This window comes from Cordyceps fumosorosea (assembly GCF_001636725.1).
Source record: "Cordyceps fumosorosea ARSEF 2679 chromosome Unknown scaffold_5, whole genome shotgun sequence".
Lineage (NCBI taxonomy): Eukaryota > Fungi > Ascomycota > Sordariomycetes > Hypocreales > Cordycipitaceae > Cordyceps > Cordyceps fumosorosea.
In genome coordinates this window covers 1,011,923-1,034,910 of record NW_017387305.1, presented here as the reverse complement: position 1 = coordinate 1,034,910, position 22,988 = coordinate 1,011,923, and the positions used below count along the sequence as shown (strand labels likewise).

At 53.4% G+C, this 22,988-nt stretch overlaps 4 protein-coding genes across 4 annotated transcripts; 1 reads left to right on the top strand and 3 right to left on the bottom strand.

Annotated features, from left to right (window-relative positions):
* Window positions 1-490: 490 nt before the first annotated feature.
* ISF_03032 (DNA repair protein Rhp26/Rad26) lies at window positions 491-3,946 on the bottom strand (the record flags this gene model as incomplete). Its single annotated transcript, XM_018846638.1, has 1 exon — window positions 491-3,946. One exon carries the CDS (start codon window positions 3,944-3,946, stop codon window positions 491-493), a length of 3,456 nt encoding a protein of 1,151 aa, XP_018706366.1.
* A 1,237-nt stretch (window positions 3,947-5,183) lies between these two features.
* Window positions 5,184-6,512, top strand: ISF_03031 (2-dehydropantoate 2-reductase; the record flags this gene model as incomplete). Its single annotated transcript, XM_018846637.1, has 1 exon — window positions 5,184-6,512. The coding sequence occupies one exon, from the start codon at window positions 5,184-5,186 to the stop codon at window positions 6,510-6,512; it is 1,329 nt and encodes a 442-aa protein (XP_018706365.1).
* Window positions 6,513-7,755: 1,243 nt separating this feature from the next.
* On the bottom strand, window positions 7,756-8,337 carry ISF_03030 (MYB DNA-binding domain containing protein; the record flags this gene model as incomplete). The annotated part of the gene is made up of 2 exons (XM_018846636.1): window positions 7,756-8,010; window positions 8,074-8,337. The coding sequence occupies 2 exons, from the start codon at window positions 8,335-8,337 to the stop codon at window positions 7,756-7,758; spliced, it is 519 nt and encodes a 172-aa protein (XP_018706364.1).
* A 6,604-nt stretch (window positions 8,338-14,941) lies between these two features.
* Window positions 14,942-22,522, bottom strand: ISF_03029 (procn; the record flags this gene model as incomplete). The annotated part of the gene is made up of 1 exon (XM_018846635.1): window positions 14,942-22,522. One exon carries the CDS (start codon window positions 22,520-22,522, stop codon window positions 14,942-14,944), a length of 7,581 nt encoding a protein of 2,526 aa, XP_018706363.1.
* Between the last annotated feature and the right edge of the window lie 466 nt (window positions 22,523-22,988).

The window sequence follows — 22,988 nt, the reverse complement described above, 5'->3', positions numbered from 1 at the left end:
ACCCCCTCCCCAAGTTGTATGCTCCGGAACGAAGAGGACGAAATCACGACACAAAAGGTTTTTTCTGTTTCCCTTTCTTTCAAAAGCACAAAAGACTTGGCCTTTCGGCTTGGGATTTTGGCGCAGGAGTCTCTTGGTCTAACTGGTTTCCATCTGTGGCGTTGAGAAAACGAGGAGAACGGCATGTATCGCCTGGTCTCCAACCTACCTGGTTGCTCCGCCTGTCTTGTCTGGGACGGGCGGTGCTTCCGTAGATAGTTACAAATTTCGCCCGAAGAAGGCCGATGACAAAGTTACTTCTGCTATAAATCTGTGCCCCGTGAATGTGAAGTCCCAAGATACTCGTCGTAAAGTGTGGATGTTGAGGGAAAGATATGATATACATTATTAAGCAAGTTCTATGGTGTAAATGCCGAATGCGCTAAGCTAGAAACTCCAAATCCTAGATGTGCTTCCCGACCCTAGGTAGTCCAAATGCTATAAAATCTTATTACTTGAACTGAGGCTTCAGCGACCACATGCCTCTACCAGCACCACCAGTCTTGCTCAGCATGGCGATCGTGTCAAGCGCCGTCTTAAACTCATCGCTCTGCTTCTTCCCTGGGCAGAACTGGTTGAAGTGATCCACGAGCATCTTGCTCGGCACCTTTCCATTGTGTCGGTTGATGAATTGTTTAATCATCAGCATGAAGTCCTTTGCCTTGAGGTTCTTGTCGGGGGTGCCGGCACGCGAGCTGCCGCTCCCAGTCCCGCTGTCGAGGCCCTGGCGATCAGCTAGGTTGCTGAGGATCCCGGCCGAGCTGGGACCCGCGCGGCGACGGCTCCCTCCGGGTCGGCCGCCCTGGCCAACTTCACCTGTCCACGTTACTGTGCCGATGGGAATGCTGCGGGCTTCCTGGCCAGCTCGCCGCAGATGTGCAGCGGCCTGCTTAGCTACTTGGTTTGCCTCGTGCCGGAGAATTGCAATGTCGGCCTTTGCCTTGGAAGGGCCGTTGACAATCTGCTCGTGATCGTAGGCGCTGTTGACAGAGCGAGCAAAAATGCCGTCGAGCATACGGCGCTCATCTTGTGCGGCCTTGTCTTCTTTGAATTCTTCCATTGCTGCCACCAAATCCATCTGCTTCAACTCTTGCTGCTCACGATCAGGGGCGACAGTTTTACCAGACGCGTCACTTTCACCATTTGCGAGGTCAACCTCTGCTCCCCTGAAGACCTCACTTCGCTGAGCAGCCGCATCTCGGCCTTGGTTGTACGTGAAAAGATCATACAAGTCAGACAGGTCATACGAGCTGCGTTGTTTTGGATCTTTCAGTACTTTGTTCGTCATAAACTGCTTGAAGATTTGTCGGTGATAAATCTTTTCTTCGATTGTTCCCTCCGTCATGAGTCTGTAAATTTTGACCGGTTTGTTTTGTCCGAGTCGCCAGGCTCGTTCTCGTGCCTGTAAATCCGTTGACGGATTCCAGTCTGGATCGAATATGATGATGCGATCAGCACCTGTAAGATTGGTTCCCAAACCACCCGTGCGCGTAGTCATAAGAAATACGTGCACATCCGGGTCGTTGTTGAATCGATCAATCATTGGTTGGCGCTGGTCAACCGGCGTCTCTCCGTCCATGCGCAGATACGATATGCTGCAGTCCTTCATACATTTCTCAATGATGTTCAACATCAGTTTTCCTTGAGAAAATAGCAGCGTCTTGTGGCCGTTGGGAATCATGACGTTTTGAAGCAGGTCTTTGGTGAGCTGCAGCTTTGTCGACAGCCTTGGGCTGCCATAGTCGTAGCCAGCCTTTTTACTAAGCCTTTTGTCCAGCAAGTCGGGATGGTTGCAGATTTTTCTTAAAATATCAATTCCGTAGAGTGACTGCCGTCGCCGACTAAGAATGGCAGACACCTCATCAGAGTTAAGGAAAGTCTCATACGCCTTGCGTTGGCCATCGGTGAGCTTGCAAAACAGAACTTGCTCCGTCTTTTCTGGAAGGTCTGCGGCAACGTCGACCTTGAGTCGCTGTAAAAGGTATTCGCTGATTGTTTCCTTCAGCGCTTCAGCACACTTCTCCGCAGTCATGACTTGGAGATTTGAAGCATTGGCATATCCTCCCTGACGGATTGGGATCTCGAATTGGGCGCGAAAGTTGACGAGAGTTCCCAGCCGCATGGGATAGATAAAGTCGAAGAGCGACCAAAGTTCGGTCAAGTTGTTTTGGACGGGAGTTCCGGAGAGAATGACACGATTTGGGGTGCTTAATTCCTTACAAGTAACTGTAATTTCGGCATTTGGGTTTCGAATCTTGTGGCCCTCATCCAAGACGGCATACTCCCACTCAACCCGAAGCAGTTCCTCAGCATACGTCTGAAGACCTGTGTATGTGGTGACAAGTACATGGCCCTTGCTGACAACGCCACGAATGATGCGTCGTGCTGCATTTGAAGACTTGCTAGCCATGGGGCGAAAGTGATCCAAGTCATAGTCGTCTTCAGCAGCGGGGTTCAGCATGCCACTGCCCGAGGAATGCAGAATAGAAACACGCAGCGGGGGCCACCATCGGTGAAATTCACTGACCCATTGTCGGAGAAGCGTCGCGGGAGCAACGACAATGACAGGGCGCTTTAGCCTCCTGCTGCTGTGTAGGGAAGCCACAAATGCAATCAGCTGGACAGTTTTGCCCAGGCCCATTTCGTCGCCAACAATGCCGCCCACGCGCTGCTTGTATAGCTCAGCTAGCCACTGCACGCCAGTCTTTTGGTAGCCAAATAATGAGGGGTGGATATCTCCAGGCAACTTTAGGCCATCGTCTATGCTCCAGTCTGGGTGATCGGGTGATGGTTTTGTCCATTCATCCTCATCGGGGTCGCTTTCGGCTCCGGCATCTGCGGACTCTTGGGCCTGTCTCCTTGCACGGCGGGCGCGGCTTCGTCGCGTTACCCAATCGTTCAGCCGGCGCTTGTACAGCTTCTCGTCGCCATCGTCGATCTTTGTTAAATCAATCTGCTCCTGTGCCTTGACGGCAGCCTTGGCTTTATTCTTTCGACGCTCCTCTCGAATTAAATCTTCTTCATTCCCTTGCCTCCAGACTGTCGAGTCTGCAGACTCGGAGGCGTCCGAGGCTGCCGGCTCGTAATCTTCTGAAGGACTCGGTGCCTTTTCACGCCGTTGCTTCTTACGGGGTCGCAGCGAAAACTCAGATTCGACGGCGCTGCTGGTTGCCGCCGGAGTGCTGCTTGTCGTCGTGGAAGCCTCATCTTCGAAGCCGGGCCGACGTAACAGCTGATGCGATGCAGGCTCTTCGTCAGGGGTGCCGAGTTGCTCTGCTGCCGCCTCTTCTTCGGCCTCGAGAATTGCATCTGCGAGTTGACCTTGCACACCAGAAGGCCTGGGCCCTCCGACGCGCGCAAATGGGGTGATTTTGCCAGTTCGAATGAGGAAGTCGCGGTGGCTCTCCCCCGGTAACCTGGCAGACTTGGCGGTGCTTGGAACTTCAAGAGGATCTTGCTCGTGACGCTTCTTCATGCGCGACTGGAAGTCGAAAATATCATTATTGAGGTGAAGGATTTGCTGTTCAACCTTGGCGATCTCCTTGCGGATGTTGCTGGCTTGATAGGGGTTGGTGACCGCTTTTTCGAGGCGCTTCTTTTCCTTGTCCAGCTGCAGCTTGAGTCGGTGGCGCGAGGCCTCAAGCTTTTCGATCCGGGCCTTGTCCTTTTTGTCTTCCTGCTCCATGATGGCTGCATTCGCTTGGAGCGTAATGTCACGCTCCAGATCATCCTGATCGCGAACGGTACCGGTCAGGTTCTTGAGGGCGTCCTCCTCGGTCATGCCGGCAAGGCTGGTTTGCTCGATGACGGCTTCGCAAGCCTCGCCACGGGCAGCAGCAACCATCTGCTCGACTAGGTCACTTCGGCGTTGGGCATGTTCAGCCGTTTCGTTTCCCTCATGGTCCATGATGGGCAGGGGATTGTGTGATGACTGCGCGCCGTGGCGGCAGGTACGTCAGGGTTGGGCGCAAGGAATCGAGTAACGCTGCTGGCCGTTGAGCCCAGGGACTCTTCTCTATTCAAGCAGAATACTGGAAAGTCGATGATGAACCTTGATACATGGTCAAGCGCGATTTCGAACTCTTTCGAAGATGCCTAAAGTGGCAAACAGCCACCGTGAATCAGTACTGGAGCTGGTGGGTAGCACAGCGAGGTTGCACAGTGATCAGAAACACAGTCTTAGTCCTTTCGCGGATTTGTATTAGCACAAAGCACCTCGATAATAGAATGAACAGTCATCAGTCGCTGGCTCTGAGAAAATCAAGATGGGATAGTAGCGGCAAACGTCATTGACAAGGCCAAAAGAAATCGTGAATCTTTTTAACTCTGGCAGCCTAGCCTAGTGCAGCTTACATAGAGGGCAAACGGCGCTAAAAAGTCAGCCAGTTAGTGCCTTCTCCACCACCAGCCGTGGTTTCTGAGACGGCCTTAACGTACCTGTTTTAGCCGCCATACAAAGAACGCCTTTTACAAGCCAAAAGTTCATTATAGAGACGCTCTCTAATACATCATATAGGAATTATATAAGTAGAATGTGTTTGGAGAGTTGTTCTCTGATCAAAGACGCTTTGACTATATTACTTTTAAACGTAACGTTAGAGCCATGCCAAAAAAAACACCCCCCGTCCCACGTAGGCACAGCACGTGCACCCTGCCCAGCACCGATCGGAAGCAGCTGGCCAGGCATTCAGCTCGCCATGCAGCTTATTTTATATTAACGGCGGGTTTCAATATACACAATATACATGTCAGAATACGCCGATGGCTTCAAGTCTTATGCAAATCATATGCCCACCCGTTAATCAATATAAATTCATCTAAGCATGTCCCGTTTTGCGGCACCATAGTAAGCCACCTTAGACCGGCCTTGCTTCTTAGCAGACTGGGCTGAGTTGACCCGCTTCCAGGGCCGCAAGGGCCAGAGCCAATACCTTGCAGCTCGCATGTCACTATATCAACTTGACAATTACATACATCGAACCATCAGCCACTGATTACCAAGGGGCTCCGATACATCTCATTCATCTCTCGATATTGAAATGTGGGGGACAGCCTCGCGACCCTTGGCTTCCCGCTGCCATCGCCTCGCTTCCGCACACTCCCCTATCCCGGCCAGCAGCGGCATCGCAACAAGGAGACGAAGCATGGGCTCTCAGGCTGCTGCGCCGCCGCCATGGCTGTCCTCCTTGCTCGCAGCCAACAATCCCGCCCCGAAACTATACGCGTGGACACCGGCCACCCTGGGGCTCTCTCCCTCTACAACATCCTCATCTACGCGGCGGCCAGCTGGCCCCGACGACGCCTCTCGCCGTTTATACATCCTCGGCCTCGGGAATCTCGGCCGTCTGTATGCCCTGTACATTCGCTCGCGGGCCGACCCGCCGCCCATCACGCTCGTCGTGCACCGCAAGGAGCTCCTCACGCAGTGGCACGCGAGCGACGGCATCGAGATCACCACGCACGAGGGCCAGGTCCACACCTCCAAGGACTTTGACGTGGAGTGGTGGACGGAAGAAGCGCCGTCTGAGACAGCAGCAGCAGCCGCCGCCGCGGCGCCGATCCGCGAGGCCGCCGACGGCGGCAAAATCCACAACCTCCTCGTCACCACCAAGGCGCAGGCCGCGCTGCCCGAGGTCGACCGCATGCGCCGATACCTCGGCGCCCAGACCGCCGTGGCCTTTGCCCAGAACGGCGTGTCTCGGCTGTGGCCGCCTCACGGCGCCGCCTACATGGCCGTGCGCTTCCCCGCCGGCGACGCCTTCCACCCGCTCCTCTGCGTCACCAACCACGGACTGTACGCCACCGGCGCGCCCTTCTCCAGCGTCTTCGCCGCGCCCGCCGACGCCTACCTCGGCCCCGTGGCGCTGCCAGACGCGCCGCCGCCGCCGCCAAGCGCCGCGTACCTCACCGCCCAAATCACCGACACCCCGGTCCTCGCCGCCGCGGCCTTTAGCAGCCTCGACGTCTGGGCGCTGCAGCTCGAGAAGCTCGTCGTCAACACGTGCATCAACCCGCTGACCGCTGTCCTGCGCTGCAAGACCGGCGTGCTCTTCGCCGATCCGGGCGGGGTTCCCGCGCGCGTCATGGACCGCATGCTGGCCGCGACCAGCCGTGTCCTTCAGGGCCTCGTCGCCGATGCCAGCAGCGCGCCGATCCTCGCGACCGACACGCGCGGGCGCGTGCCCAAGGCGCTGCGCGCGGAGCTCGCCGCGCGCTTCGCGCAGCCCCGCCTGCGGGAGATGCTGCACCGCGCCGGCCGCCGCGTCGGCGCCAACAAGAGCTCCATGCTGCAGGACGTCGAGGCCGGCAAGCCCACTACCGAGGTGCGCGACTTCAATGGCTGGATCGTCGACGCGGCCGCGCACCTCGGCGATGGCGTCGACGTCGAGGTCCACCGCCAAGTCATTGACTTAGTCGAGCGCCGCATGGTCATGACCGAAGAGCAGCTCGCGGCGCACCTTTTGCCTTTGTAGGTATAGCCCATCATCCTTACATATACATCTGTAGATTAGTGGTATGTCCACAAACGGCTGGAGTAGTGAAATGCGACTTGCCCGCGCCTTCTCGTAACGCCCTCCGCCCAAGATGGGCCACTCGGGCGCAGGGGCCGAAACCCGATTTCAAAAAGAAGGGATGAAAGAGTTAAAGAAGCAATCCAAAACAAAACAAACGAGCACGAGCCCGTCTCGGCCGGCGCCGTCATTTGTCCGCGAAGGCAACGGCGACATCCATGACATTTTACACGTGGCATGCTACGTTTCATGATCAGGCACCGGAACCAAGAACCAGCACCCAGACCATGCGTTTGATATAGTTCAAAAGTTCAAGGCCCGAAAGGGAACCCTTCGCAAGTAAATGCAAGAGAGATGGACAAGCACTTTGTCGACACATTTCGGTTGTAGCCAAGATTGGCTTTGACATGTATCAAGCTAACGAAAATAGAGCAAAAACATTTCTTAAAAGCAAAAGAGTTAAAAAAAAATACTTTGACTTCATAACATCCCCCCTTGTCGTTTGCCTTCCCTTTTCGGTCTCTTTCTGTGCACAGTTGGGGGGAAATGCCACCACCCAAAAGGCCAATTCTGAAAAATCTGATAAAAACTTCCCCTCCGTGGATAATTTCCAAAACAGTAAAGCAGATGAAAACGCCGCTGCTGGGTATTTGTAAGAAAATAATACAGCCCATTTGTAATGAATATGGTTTTCTCTTTTCCTCCCCTCCATTTGTGCTTCGTCTGCCGTTTCAATCGAAACACGCTGCAGAACAAAACCTGCCAGGGCACGCCCCTCTCCGTCTATCCCAACACTCGGCTGAAACCTAAAAGGCCAGCAGGAGACGGGGTTGGACGAGATGAGATGAAAACCTTGGCAGCGCAAACCGTCGTATTCCCGTTTGCCGACCATTGTATGGTTCCGAAAAAAGAAAGCAACAGCTCGGCGCCTGAACTCATACCCACGTACCATGCACATGGTCGTTAACAAGGCGATAAAAGGAAAACGAGAACAGGCAACGCAGACGATACAGACAAGGCACAGAGCGCAAACCATGCAGACAACCCCATAGCACAGATGTAATATATAGAGCATCAAAATAAGAGAAAAAGGAGAGTCGAGAAGATAGAAAGAAAGCGAGGTAGGCGTGTCTGTCAGTGTTGCGAGGCGGTTCTTGTCTTCCAGTTATCGAGTTGCATTCCTAGCCCTTGGTCGCAAATTCTGTTATTGATCCTGCATTCCCGAGTGATGCTTCTCTGGGAATGGTAAGTGTCGGCTTTCACCAGGGTACATGACAATGCTGCTCTCGGAAGGGCCAGGCTCGGGTGACATGGGCGGCTGGTACTCCTCGTCCCCGATGCCAATTTGGGCCGCTCTCTCGCGACACGCTGCGGGCGTAAACCCCGTTCCGACTTTGTGAGCAATGATTCTCCATTTCTCGTTTTCGTAGTCTTGTAGCGCGTTGCGAAGCTTTTGGTCCTGTTTCCGATCCATTAGACACTTACACCAAGCGGTTGGAGACTACCGTAGCAAAGAACATACCATATCATCCGTCCAGAGAGTCGTTTTGGCCTTGAGCTTGGTGCAATACCGTACTTGTAGAGTTCCCGAGGAGCGGCCGGGGAAGAAGTCGGCAATTTGCTTCCATGTTAGATTCTTTTGCTCCTTGAGCAAGATCAGCAACTGATCGTCCTCTGCGGTAAATTTGAGCTTCGGGCCTCGTGGCCGTGGTGCTGGCATCGGCATGCCTTCTTGTCCAACCATGCTGGCAGCCGATAGTTGCCCCGACTCGTCTCTTCGCATCATTTTGGAGGGCGGCCCCATATCTGGCAAGTGGTGGTGATGCGTCATGGGCAACGGTGGCGTGCCAGCCATTCCACTACCAGAAGAATAGCTCCCCCCCATCGGTGTTGTCACCATGCCGGCAAGACCGGTGTGCTGAAGCTCTTGCATGCCCGCAGAGGTCAGATCAAAGTCTTCCGGTCGCCCTCTCTTGCCCGAGCTACTTCCTTGGTGCGGCGATGACGGGGAGTGTCGGGGGTTGGAAGGTGATAAAGTCGGATAAAGAGGATTAATTAGAGATCCGTGTGCTCCGAATGGATTTCCCATTCGGTCTCCACGATGTGACCCCATGGCTGGACTGAAGAGGAGCTGCGACGAGCCGTGAGGGGACGGTTGCGGTTGCGCCAAAACCTGCTGGTGATGGGAGGCAGCAGTGTCTGGAGTCGAGTCTGACTGGATTCGAGGAATAGTAGAATCTGCTATGACGTCTCTCTGGTACGGGTGGGAATGCTGCTGCTGCTGCTGTTGCTGGTGGTGGTGGTGTTCCTGGCCATGCTGCCGCTGCGTATCGGAGAAGGCGGACGTGTCATATGTGGCGTGGACTTGCCTCTGATCAGCGGAAGGCGAGAGCTGACCAGAGTAGTCCACATTGTAAGTATTCCGATAGTTGTCCGCCAGCGTGGTCTTGATACATGGATCCCTCCAGAGCGATCCGCTCTGAACGGTCGCCGGTCTGTAGATGGAAATAATGTTCGATATGGCGCCCCGAGATGGGCGACTTGTAAGGAAGGGAAGAGGGGAGCGGCTTGATATAGACAGTGGAAGAAGAATAATGCAAAGTTGAAGAAGAAGAGAAAGCCAGCAGACCAAATGTCTTTCTCGACTGGAGCAGAGGAAGGGAAGAGGGAAAAGAAAAAGCGACCCAGTTACCCTTGGCCTGCCTTGCTGGCGGTGGGTATCGGGCAAGGGTCGATGGGGGAGTGGTTGTTAATAACCTGAGTGATGACGGCAATGCAGCCGCGGCGAGGGGAGCAGGGCTGGCAGAAGCGCCGACTTAGCTAGAAGTCTAGCGAACAGCGCGCCGTCGTGATGTCCGTCTTCTGTGAAATCCGAAACTATAAATTCCCGATGGATAATCACAGCTGGAGAGCTGTTGTTGGCCGCTTCACAGCAGATTGCGCAGGCTGGGCACCGAGAGGTGGTGTGCGGCGAGGCGCGGAGCAGGGGCGTGTTTCGCCGTCGTCTCGAAAAGATGGGAATTGGGAATAGGCAAAGTGTCGATTCGCGCCAAGGCTGCTAACCTGTGTTGTGTTGAAGGTTCTTTCTTGTCCAAGTCAAGCCAATAAGCCACAATGGTAAGCTTCTAGCTTCGAAGGCATGAATGCTCGAAATAAGCTGTCACGATGGCTGTGTATTAGCGTGGTGGTTGATGTATTCACCGCGGCCAGGTCTCGTAATGAATGAAGCACATAAGATCTGACGTTTATAGTGTCGTCACAGGGATGATATATAAACGACTCGAGCCTTCGCCTCTGTGGAGTTTCCAGGCATGAATATTAATGGGGGAAGCTCATTATACAGAGTTGATGCCGAGGCGTGAGGAGGATCCTCGAGGTGTGTGGCGAGGTGTATGTTCTGAGTCTCTCAAGTCTCAAAATCTTGGAAGTGCGTTGCTAATTGCCAGGCCCCGTGGGCATGGGAGCCAGTCGATGGCTTTCCTTGACTAGATGCACAGATTCTACGGCCCCATTCCGACCCTCAGAGACGGGTGTGCCCTGTTGACGGAGGTTGGTGCCGAAGACTTTGGGACAATTTGGCCAAGTTATGCAGCTAGCGCATGAGTGGGCAGCCACGAAGCAGATGCAGACTTGGAGGTCCAAGACGACTCCCCCAGAGACCCCATATGAGGCACGATTAGCACTAGACGTGATATAGCAGCAACCTTGGTACTTGGAGGGTATGGTTGAAGGTAAGTGGGAGAAACCGGGGCTGTATGCAGATGGGCGCATGTATCGCCGGCCACCAGCCGGCCTCATTATACAGATGCGTAAAGCCGGGTTGGAGGGGCCCGATAACAAGAGGTCGTAAGCATGTGCGAGCAGACGCATTGCGATGCTTTGCAGGCAATGGAGGAATTCGCGATGATTGCATTGTATGGTTAGTAGGCAACTGACTGGAAGGCGAGCTTATCCACCAAAGCGAGAGGGAGGCGGTCGGTATGCTCCTAGGCATTCTGCAACGGCCAGTCATCTCGACTCGCAGAAAGTTCTTAAGTGCAGCATGTTGTTAGTGGGCATGCTGGGTTGATGCTTCGGCCCAGTGCCAATTGACCATACGGCGGCAGGTAGTTATGGAGCTGGCAGCTTTGCAAGGCCAGCCCAAATGCAAGCCGCGCCTGGCCAGAGCAGCATTGATTGGTTCTGAGAAAAGCTGCCAGGAAAAACTGCAAGTAACAGATGTCAGTTGGTGGACACTTGCAGCAGTGACAGGGGTCGGGAAAGATTTTCTGAGGGGGTGGCTATATTGCATGCACACCAAATAATTATTGTCGAGGGTGTCGGGAGGCGCGAGGTGGGCTGGCTCCTTGTCATTGAGACAAAAGAGCCACTGGCAGACCACAAGTCACGCACAGCAAGTCTGAAGTGGTCCTGCGCGTGGTCGAGCCAGAAGGAAAATAACCACTCTTATTGTGAGAGGACCAACGACGAAAGTGAGCGGAACCCAGCGGGACTTGTCACAGTCACGAGCAGGTATGGAGTTGCGCACAGCAGAGCCCCGTAGTTGGATGCAGTGTCAGAATGGTTTGAGTGCTCAGGTTGACCCGCGTGTGCAAATGGTGGTGCGCTGGTGTCTGTGTGGTGTGCCTTACTTTACCAGTATTCCTTAGGCTCTCTTTTGAGTGGCTAGAGTGGAAATATGCGGGATGAACTGTCACAAGCCATTGGTAGGCTGTCTGCTAAAAGATCAGACCGAATGGCGCTGGGGGTGCCAAAGGATGGATTGGGGGCTCATGAACCCAGAACCGGTAACTAGAGCGAGCCATGTCCGATGTCTGTGCACCTTAGGATACCAAGGGCGGCGTATAACTCGATGAGTTATGGAAAAAAGGGCCGGAGATGTAGCCCAAACCAGGCGTGGATCTGGACCGACCAGAGTCTTCAATTGGACGTTCAAGGAAGGCCCTTGAACCTTGACCGTGGCTGGTGCTTTTCTTTGGCACGCGCAAGAATGAGATGAAGGCGCCGCGAAAACTATGCAAAAGAGGGCGGGCGCAAGCCAACGGGCAGCAAGACGACACGAATTCGTGTCGTGAAATGAAGACGATGCGCTCCTTGGCAGGCGGTGATGGTACAGGTGACGACTGCGAATCCATGCGGGCAGGACTGAGACGGTAGCGACTCGGGATCAGTCCAATGGGCAGCACAGAGGCAGGCTCCGTTGTGGGGGATCGAAACCAGCGGGGGGTGTCGCAGCATAACTAGGTAGTTTAACTGGAAGCCAAGAGGGCTGTTGATGAATGAGAGCAATGCTGGCGGGCTGGTACGCGCAAGCAGGTTAGCATGTGTTGGTGCAGGCTCTTGACTTGTGTAGTGCAAGTTATCGAGCAATGAACAATGCCGAGACTAGCGGCGGTGCAGCTGATGTCCAGACATACTTACATCGATGGAGTCGGGGGTCGGCGGACGGTGGGAGATGGGCCAGGGCCAGGGTGTGCACGATGACCATGTGCAGGAAGTTGGATGGATGTATGGAAAGTGGGCTGATTTGAGCGAGAGGCTATCCAATAAGAACCCTACCCATGCAGGCAGCAGGTATGGGGTGGGATTTATTTGGCGGTTGGACAGCATTATTGATTGCCGAGGAGCGAGGATGGTGGTGGTGTGTGGTAGTGGTGTGTACTGGTAGCGGTGATGATGAGATGGTGATGATTGTTCTGATGGCGATACTTGGTGATTGATGCCGTGGTGCTTCGTCGACGTTGATGATTCAAAGGATGGTGTTTTGGAAGATGCAAAATGGCTTCTGCTGTTTCTTGGCTATCTGTGCCTGTTTGCTACTATCTATCCAACTACCTACCAGCACCGCCTGCCTACGAATATGTGCCCGTTTGCATTCGCCGGTCCGTCAGTCGCCGTTTGTTCGTACCCATTGTGTTGGTACGTAAGGGATGGACGGGTATGTACTCCGTTACGCGGTTGAAGGTACCTCTCTATCTTGACTGGGTGCACGGGTACCTGGCCTAGGCACTGACAGGGGAAGGGGCGCCCAACGGCGGACAAGCCCCTCCTTCCTTACTCGTAAAGCTGACCCGCCTTAGCCCGGCTAGCCTCCGCCCAGCCTCCGCCGCCCAGGCACCGTCAACCATCAGGCAATCAGGCAATCAATGAGGCTACCAGTTAACAGTCATGATCTCGTACAGCCTCCTCCTCCTTCTCCTCCTGGGGACCCCTCTTCGCTACCTTTTGCACGTACCTATGAGCTGCCATCCTGGAAAGCCCTGTAAGCCTCCCGTCAACACAAAACCGCCTCATCCAACGCCCATATCTCCATAGCCCCAGTCCTTCTAATTTCCTTCCTCCCCCCTCCTTCTCTACCGGCATCCTCGCCCTGCCTGCGACGGGTCACTTGTTCCCACCCTCACCTTGGTGGTTTCGACAAAAGGTTCTGCGGCCATCTCCGGTTCTCGTAATCCGCCAGCTCGCGTTATTTCCTTTGGCACTGCCGTCAATGCCTATCAGCCTACCAGGTACGAAGTACGGAGTACCAACATACACATGCCTTCTGTGATACCAACAGCAGCCATCCAGGAATGTCGTGCGTCGTGCGTCCCTGTCCTGCATACTGCGGCTAGCCCCGGCTACCAGTGTGCTCTCTCCAATGCGGCGTATTCCGCAAGATGGACAAGATATGAAGAATCATTGATAGTCAAGCTCACGCATCTCACCGCACGGTCACAGTTCGACGGCCCCCGACTTCGCCCGCCTTGTCATTTCCGCTCCCCGGTGGTTGTCCGTCAAAGTGTCTACAGCACTAAAATTAGCCCTGCGCACCTGTCAAAATCGCCTGGTGGCGCCCATGTCTGAGTCAATCTCTCACTCTCCAGAGTTATAGCGCCATTCCCGTCGTCCCTCAAAAAAAAAGCTTGCTTGCTTTGCTGGTGGTCCCCATATCCACGCCTCTTGGCACGCACCCGACTGACGACCAGCATATCGGACCAAGACACGAATCGAATTCCCAAGAAAACAAGACACCACCCGCCTTTATTGTGGGTGCCGCCGTCTCAAGTGACAAGCCGGCCGCTTTCAGTGCGATCCCTCATCATTCTCCCGTGTTATGCAACCGCCCTGTTCGCTCACGGTTGCAACGACTGTGTCGTCATCGTCCCCCACCACGGGGCCTGCTCATCACGCACGAGCTTAATTGTTAGCCAGAAGCTAGACTGAAGCTTACCTGGCCTCTTTCTCTCTCGAGCGAGCTCGCCTCGGCTCACCTTGTTAGTTACTTTTACCAGTACAACCTACATAGGCCTGTGTGCCTGGAACCACGCCCCCAACCGACTGGTACACAGCACAGCGCCCCCTTACCATCTGCGAGCCACCCTGCGGCTCCCTTCCGCCCCCTACGCAGGTGCCAGGTGGTGTGTATAGCAAGCCACATCCACCGTTTGCGATGTGGGATAATTAACACACGGGACGTGCATAATGCATAAAATAGTCCAATTTGACTTGGCTGCCCCAAAGTTCCCCAACTCGCCCAACTCTCTTTCTTGGAGCGGCGCCACGAAATACTACTGCTTCCGCCTCGGGCTCCCGGCATCTCGCTCAACAGCGCCGTGTCGCCATCGTTGTCCTTGTCTAAATTAAATTACGGCGTACAATGCATGCAAGGCTACCCCCCCGACCATCTGCAATCCTGCCTCACTCTCTGTTGGATGAACTACTTCGCCGAGACGCAACCTGCTGCGACACCATGTCATCTGCGCCACCGCGTGTCGTTCCCAAGATGATCTCTCGCAACGGGTATAATGCCTCGGCGGACAGGTCGTCAGCCGCAGCCTTTGCGCGTCTTTGCGCCAGCATCTTTGCGCAAGTTAAAATTGTCATGAATTCATTCCATAAACGTGAAATCCCGCTCGGAAACGGAGCCTATTTCCAACGACACGGCTACTTCATGCGCCCACATGAGCCAGTGTCAATGATGCAACAGACACTGCGTGTAATGCCACAAGATTAAGAAAAGAAGAGGACACAGCGACTTAACTAGGCCTCTTTCCTATCTTGGGAGGTCCTTGACATATTCACTTTGAACAAAAGGTCTATGGCATTGCAGTAATTACCGCGAGTTCTTCTCTTATCATTTTTAAACCCAATGCGTATAGACGAATAGAGAGCTAGTACTACAGAATTTCATGGCATAACAAACTGTCATGCTCCTCCACGGGTCAAGCGAAAAGAAATGCAGCCAACTCAAAAAAAAAAAGTATAGTAATAATAAATGAGTCCCTCTCAACTTTCAACGCCAAAGATTGCGACCTTCCTTGCATGGCAACATCCCCACCACCCTCCTTTTTTTATTTCCCAAATTAGATTCGCTTCCCTTTGCTTCGTAATACAAATCTTCTCTCCCCTTATGCGAAGTTGTCGGAGCGATCGACGCTAACGTCCTCGAGCTCCGCAAAGCTGTGAAAGTGCACCGGCCGGTGCTGGTCGCTGTAGAACGGCAACGGCGTGTCCAGCTTGACCCTCACGCTCTTCTTCTCCATGCCGGCGAACGCGCTGCCCATGAAGCTGTAGTTCCAGCGGCCGTCGTCGGGCACGAGGAAGAAGCCGCGGAAGCGCGGGCTCAGCAGCAGCTTCCGGCGCTCGCCCATGGTGGTCGCGAAGCCCTGCGGCTGGTCGCTCTGCAGGTCGCGGTTGTCGACGCCCCATTGGTAGCCCTGGGGGGTGAGGCCCCAGGCGGACAGCGACACGCTGCCGGGCGTGAAGGCGACGGTGACGGTGACGGTGCCGGTCTTGTCCCACTCGGCATGCGCGTCAAGGAGCCGCGAGTGTTCTGTCACGTCCGCCGCCGACATGTACGGCAGCTCGCCGCCCGATGCGGTATGGATGACGCCGAGAGGTTCCATGCCTTCGAGGAAGTCGCTCTGCGGGAGCTGTTGCGGCAACTGCACGTTGCGGAGGCCGCCGACCTGCGGCATCATGACGATACACTTGATCTCCTTGACCTTGTCATTGTCTGCTGGCGAAGAACCGTACAGGAAACCAGCGACCTGCACGCGCAGATCCGCAATCGTGATGAACTTCTTCAGGATATTGTTCGGCATAACGTACGTGACATCGTCGAGGTCATTGTCTATGGGAGACACGTAAACGTTCTTGGCACGCGTGCGCAGGTTCGACGTCGCAATAGCACGTGTGCGCCACTCAGTCTTGGAGGCAAAGGTCTGCTGCTCAAATTGTGACGTGGTCGTAACAATGAGATCCTCTCCGTGGATGTTCTGCGTCTTGGTCGTAACAGCAGTGAGCTGAGCCTGCTCCTGCTGCTGCTTCTCAATCTCGGCAGCCTGTTGTCTCTGCATAGAAGGTGCAGAAATCTCCATGCCTAGAATAATATCTCGTACTTCGCTGGTTGTCAGACTAGACACGTTGACGTTGTTCTTTTTGCCGTAATCGTTTAGAATGAGGTCACGTAGTTGTGTCTCAACCTTGATCCACTCCTCGTCCGTCAGCGATGGCCAAATGTGATGCTCCAGTGTGATAATTGTCTTGTCAGGACGCAGGATGAGCTTCGTCTTGTCAGGGTTGACATGCAGAGCACGGAGAATGAGGACAAGACGAGAGAATGCAGTGTATGATGATATGCTCTTCAGCCATTCATCGTACAGATTGAAGAGAACCATCTGAGGCTCGGTAGCACGCAGGATCATGTCACCAAGTTTTTCGACCTTCATCGCAGCCTGGAAAGGAAGCTGCAACTCAGAGGCACGAATGGAAATGTTAGGGAAATCAACCAATTGCACTTCGAGAGGATCGAGAAGACCCTTTCGGGTGACAATGAGCTGCTTCGGCTGCTCTTCAACAGGCAGTGATCGGATGAGCGCCGCAACTTCTTCGGCAGTCTTCCACTTGGCAAGTTGTCCAAGACGCTTCTGTCCAGCCCAGACGCTGGTGTGGATAATCTTCAAGAACAGTTGGCCAGTGCGAGGGTTAAAGATGAAAATGGCACCATTGATAGGCTTGGTAGTCAAGTTGCCCTCAAACGTCTTGTGGATGGTAACACGATAGACGTTGGTATCATCAATGAACAGTTGCGTTTTCTGACTGAAGAGCTCAGAATAGTTCTGAGAGTTGAGAAACTCTTGGTTACTCTCGGAAGCGTACAGCTGGAGACCCTTGCGAATACGCTCTCGCAAGACGTAGAGAGCGGGATTCGCCTTCATGACCTTGGCCATGGCTTGCTGGACAAGGACCTTGAGACCAGGGAAGAACATTCCGTACGCCGAGTACATGTTGTATGCCAAATCAATACCAATCATCAACCCAGTAGCAGACGGGTAGATACTGGCACTGTCTGTTGTGTAATCAAGGTACTTCGCCCTCGTGTAACGGTCGATGTCGTGGGAGTCATAATCACCATAGCGAAGCTGGATATCAATCCAAAACTTGTTCGTCGTAGTCGGCTCAATCACATCCTTTGTATCATTGAGATGTGATGGGCGAGTAACATTCCACTTGTGACTTGCAAAGAGCAAAATGTCAGCGCATGAGCTGTTCATCTTATAAGACTTTCTGGGATGAATAGTCTCCTTCTGGACAGTTTCAATGCCTAGAGCTTCCAGTTCCTGATCAAAGACCTGGCACATATCCATAACAACCGACTCGTGGATCTTTTGCCACAAATGCGCACGGAAAATCTGAATCAGAGAGATCTTCAGTGTTGGAATTTTGCCGTGAAGGAAGATGCCAGTTAAGTCAAGCTGGACCTGAAAACCGACGTAGACGTTGGCTCTGTTGATAGTCGGCGACCACCACAGGGTAAAACGACGGTTGGGGATTTGGTTAAGACCGGATCGCTGGGCGTTGGTCAGTTTCTTGAATTTCATCGACTCTTCGAAACCACTGTTGTGAAGCACGAGATAATCGTGGCGCAGGTAGAGCTGATCTCCATCAACGCGGAATCCAGCCCATTCCATCGGGTCTGCTTCCAGGACAATGCTACTGACGACAAATCTTTCCGCCTGTGGGATGGTGCCCTCCGTAGCTGTCGTGCGTGGTGCTGAGAACACGAGGTACTTGGCTCTCTCTGCAGGCTCCAGTGCGGCGTATTCGGCAGCGGTGATCTCGTGGGTGTCATAGCTGGCTGTCGCTGTCTCCTTGTGGAAGACAAGGATATGGTTGGTAGTGACCACAAGGTCTTCTTTTTGACCTTCAATCTGAATTCGGTATAGTCGGTCTTTGCCATTCACAACATTGAATGCGCGTCGAGGCCCTCCGTCAGGTCCAAGAAGCAGATCACCCTCCTTGACATCTTCAACCGCAACCTGAGTATGGTCATATCGCAGAAGCATGGTCCCATTGGCCAGGCATGCCTTCTCCCAGAAGAGACCTTCCCAGGATGCGAATCCGGTAGCTTTGAAGAGGGTATGCTCCAGGATAGTCTCAACACCACCAAGTGCCTGAATCACATCAGTTCGGTAGGCATTCAAGTTCCACAGCTTTCCGTCGTGACGCTGGCTGGTCCACCAGAAAGGGTTGCTCTTCATCAGCTGGTAGATTTTGAACTCGGCACGGGCACGGAATCCCTTATCGAAACTTAGGGTGCTGCGGTCCTTCTGGAAGAGGGTATTGATTCGAGGCAGACCACGATCCCAGCTGTCCTCGAGATCTTCTAGAGTAAGGCGGCGATTCTGCTGATTGGCCTCGAGACGCTTCTGGGAGTATTCGGTCCAGACACGCTGAGAATCGATGAACTCAGCCTCCCAAGGAATGATGTATCGGAAGATATTGGGGATAAGCGTCTCCTCGTCATGCGTCATACCAGCCCTAAAGTGAGTGGTTCCAGTATCGGTCTGCTTGTACCAGCGCTTGTCACTGGCGGGGATGAGGATGTGAGAGCCGGAGATCATACCAAGACCACCCAGCTCCTTGGGCGTATAGAAGACGGCAGGAGGGAAACGGGAAGGCATCTTGGAGTTGAGGCCAATCTTGACACGGGTCTGGATCTTGGTCTCGCACTTGACGATGGTATCGAGCAACTCGACTGTTGATACAGCTGCCTCACGGTAGTATGTGAAAAGTGCGATAAGAGCAGTGTTCCACTTGTTCGCAATCTTCGTAAAGGTTGTAGATCCGGAAGACATCAGAATTTGACGAATTCTGTTATTGAATTTGGCAATGTCATCCTCCGTCACTTGCAAGAAAGCATGCGCTGTTCGCTCCTTCGTGGTGTTGTCAACAAGCGACCAAACGCTGTCTTTGACAGGAAACTCGTCGTTCTTGTTTCGGATTTTTGGCAGAATGCGAACCTCGAAACCGCTCATGGAGAATAACAAGTTGGGGTTGTCTCTGCTGTACACACTCGCGAAACTGTCATCCCATTCTATGGTAGTGACACTGCGAGGCAGTCTGTTTTTCAGATCCCAGAATACGGCGCGGCCCAAATTGACATCGTGACGCATCAGACGCATGCGCGAGTCACGAGGCCAACACTTCTTGCTCTTGTAGCCAATGACATTCTCGAAGTTTGGGTCAGGCTGCTCCGTTAAGAAGCGCTGGATGAGATCTCGCGACTCTTCGGCTGTGAATCGCAGAAAGACCCAAATTTTATCAATGTATCTGCTGTATAGACGAATGGGGTGCCTCGTTTCTGTCTCGCGGTCGCGGAACTGCAAGAAATCGTTCGGGCTCTGAGGCGGTCCAGCGATTTCACTCGCACGTTGAGGACCAAGCAATAACAGATCAAGAAGAAGACCGTAATATTGGAAGACAAATGCAGAGAACTGCAGACCACGAATCAAACCGTAGCTGTTGACGTGATTCATGTCCTTGTATGTCAGCTGAACGTTGTTCTTGGATGTAATATAGTCGGCCAGGTTGTGGTCCATAATGAGACGCAGGAGAGAGTTGAGCATTGTAAGTTCCATCTTTTCGTAGACTTTAGACAACTCCGTCTCAATCATGACGTTACATTCTCCGTTCTCAGTCTCCCACACGCCGCTCAGGTTGTTGATACCCTGAGCCCACTTGTAGACCAGGAGAGGAGGCACCTCGGAGTCAGAGGGCTTGATCCAGGCCGGGAAGAGATGTCTTTGGTCGGCTTGATACCAGAGGTACTGGTCAAGATAGGCATCACTGATCTTCTCGATGGGCTCAATGTCGTAGACCGGGTTGATAGTGCTGTAGTTATCGTTCATATCAATGTTAACCTCCTTGAAAGCGCGCTGAGTAAGAAGGAATCGCTTGATGCGCTCCAAAGTAGTACCAGGGCTATCATATGCTTGCTCGATCAATGCAAGCTCTTCGCGTTGGCTTTGGTTCAACCGACCCTTGACGGAATACGCCTCTCTGAGACGCTCTAGAGCAAGAATGAGGATTTTCGTGTCGTGCTTGTAAGAAACGCTAGGGAATGGGATTGGGGAGAATTTTCTCGATTCCAGCCAGTGAACTGTCGTTGTGTAAATGGCAACGGCTTCCTCGGAAGAAACGTACGGGCCATCCTTCATGTGGTTATGCTGTCTCTCCTGTTCGGCCTTGAGCCACAGACGAGTCAGACGGCCGACATTCTTCTTCGCCACTGTCTTGTCCACAGTCGCACCCCGTCGAATACGCTCACGGTTGTAGTGCGTAACGGAGATCCACCAGTCAGCCTTCGCCTTGACATATCTGAGAATAATATTCTCGATAGGCGCAGGAAGACCAGGAACCTTCCAGGGAATGTTACTCTTCCAACATCTCCAAGCCTCGGACAGGTGCTGCAGTACTGTGTTGACCTTGCTTTGTTTGATACCTTCAGGCATCATATCCATCAAGTCGGACATGACGGAGGCACGGAGCTCCAGATCAAAGTGAGACTCGACTCGTTGCTTGGTGACCGTCTTGGCAACTCCCTTGCTGTGTCGGCCTTCGAATTGTCGCGATAACAGGTTACCAAGCCATCTTTCGAGGAGAGGTATAATGCCTCTCATGAAGAAGAGCCACACTCGCCATGATGGGGCCCAGAAACCACAACCAGGGCCCTTTCCAACAGGGCCAGAGTTGAAGCGGTAGTATATCAAGTGCTTCAGATCCTTGCAGGTACGGATTTGATGCATGAGCTTATATTTGTATCGGTACATGCCAGTCAGCTGGCCGACGTGGTTGAATGCGTAGTGAATACCGTCAGCAAGCTGGAAGGCATCAATGTTGCCAAGTCGATACTGAACTTGGGCATCAACAATGAGCTTTGTCAATCTCAGAATTTCTCGCATCAAGTGGAAGGCATTTCCGAATCGCGACTTCTTTCGCTCCTTGGTTGTGAGAGTTTTAACAGGCTTAAGGTTGAAGTTGTAATCCAGATGCAAGTACGTGAGGTTCTTGCGGTGAATCAACAAGTTCAACATATTGAAACCCTGTCGACAAACTTGAAGACCAGCTTCGACCCAGTCAATTGTCGTCTGCTGGAAGAACTTGGTCTGCTTCAGCGAACGCAATAGATTCTGGTTGTTGTGCGCCTTGGGCTTCTTCTTGTGCAGCTCATTGAGAACATAGTTCTTGAGTAACTTCTGGTACGAGACGCGGACCTTCACAGGCGGTCGCTCAGAAGGAGGGTGCTCCAGGTACCACTGCTTGATAAGAGGCACATCTTGCGCTCTGACCATGCGCCCTGAACGTCTGTCGAAGGGGAACGGGGCCCACCAGAGCTCAATAGCTGATGAAGTGTGTTCGTTATCGAGCTCCTCGTCAGCGAGAAACGGTTCAACGCCAGCTGGTAGCGTGAAACCATCCTCTTCGTCTTCTTCGTTGTTTCCGGGGCCGAACAGTTCGTCTTCGAGAGAGACTTCGACATTCTTGGGTGCAACAGTGCGGGATGAGATCGGATTAATGCGACGGTCAAAATGAAAAGTTGGCAGGTCAGGGTCATCGGCGCGATTGTAGACAATCTGGGGCTGCGAGTGCCAAGACATATGTACACTTCGTGGGAGCGAATTGTATAGGAACGGGTATGCGACGCGAAATTCGGTACGAATGGGGTTTCTGAAGATAATGCGATCAATTGCGTTGAACTCGCCAAAATCTTCCTCGTTGGGGTCGACGTCTTTATACAGAGGTTCGAATCGCGGGCCACCAGGGAGAGCGACATTGAGAGCCTTAGCAGTCAGTAGACTCTTAAGATCGAAGAGGTAGAAGTAGTTCTTGTCAATGACGTCGGAGATAAGGGGTCTGCTAAGTCGGAAGAGCGCAGCCATTTGAGGTAGTGTCATGTTCCACGACTTGTAGCTAGGTCCATTGACGTGCGATGTGTCGAGCAGTGGACGGTGGTCGTAAAACCATTCGTAGATAGCTTCGTCTTCTTCCTCGTTCAGCTCCATCTGAATCGGCTCGAGAGGCTCGACGTCTTCGATGTTTTCGGACCATGACAGCGGCGGTTCTTCATCATCGAAAGGCGGAAAGCGCATGCGCTTGAACAGTCTTCGGTCAGCCTTCTCCTTTCGCATGAAGGTCCACATCATCGCCCACTGCGCAAAGAAGACGGGTTCGATAACGCGAGGGATCTCATTCACGAGAGTCAGGCAGCCATTGACGTGATACAGGACCTTGACCTCGCGAGCAGACTCCCAGGGCATGGGCATGTTCTCAAGAAGCTTCAGGACAGCATGCGGCATGAACTTAAGGGCGCCAAGGTAGCTGCGCTTGTCGTTCGTGTATCTTCGCTGCGAGACGTCGCCAATGTCACGAACAATCTTGCGCAGATGCTCAGGGGGCATGTCTGCCTTTTGTGTCTCGACAAAGCCACCCTTGCGCTTCTCCCCAAATCGGTTGCGCTGATGCCGAAGCCATTCCTGCTTCTTCTGCGCAAACTTTGCGATGTGAGGGTCGCTCGGTTGGAAACCTGGCGGAGGGGGCGCCGCAGGGGCCGGTCCCGACGGAGGAGGTGGCAACGATGACGGCGGCGGTGGCGGGGGAGGGGGAGGACCCCAACCCGGTGGCGGCGGCGGCGGCGGATGCGACATTCTGAGGCTTGACGACCAGTCGTGATGGTCGGTATTCGAGGTTCTGCCTAGTATATGGCTTCACGCCACGCGCGCGTGTCACGACGCGCAAAAGCACTTGGATCTCAACAAGTTGAGATGCAAAGTACTGATTGAAATCGTGCAATGGTCTTCCCCTGATAGAGGAATTGCCGTTTTCACAGCGGCGTACGGCAACGACCAAACGTGGTGTTGATAAAATTATCTTGGCTGGATCGCCCTTTGCAGATGGTAATTTTCGGACTACCAGGGACAAGCAGCGCGCTAGCTTGCCACCACTGGAACTGCGTCACGTGATATCAAATTTCCGATTGCGCCGTTTGTGGGCACTGGTGGTGGAATTCGTATGAAAACGAAAGAGTAGGTATGTTTGGTTATTATTATGGCTTCAAATTACTTTTTGCCTCTTGCTGTAAGTGTTGGTTAACGAGAAAGCACATGGCGCCAG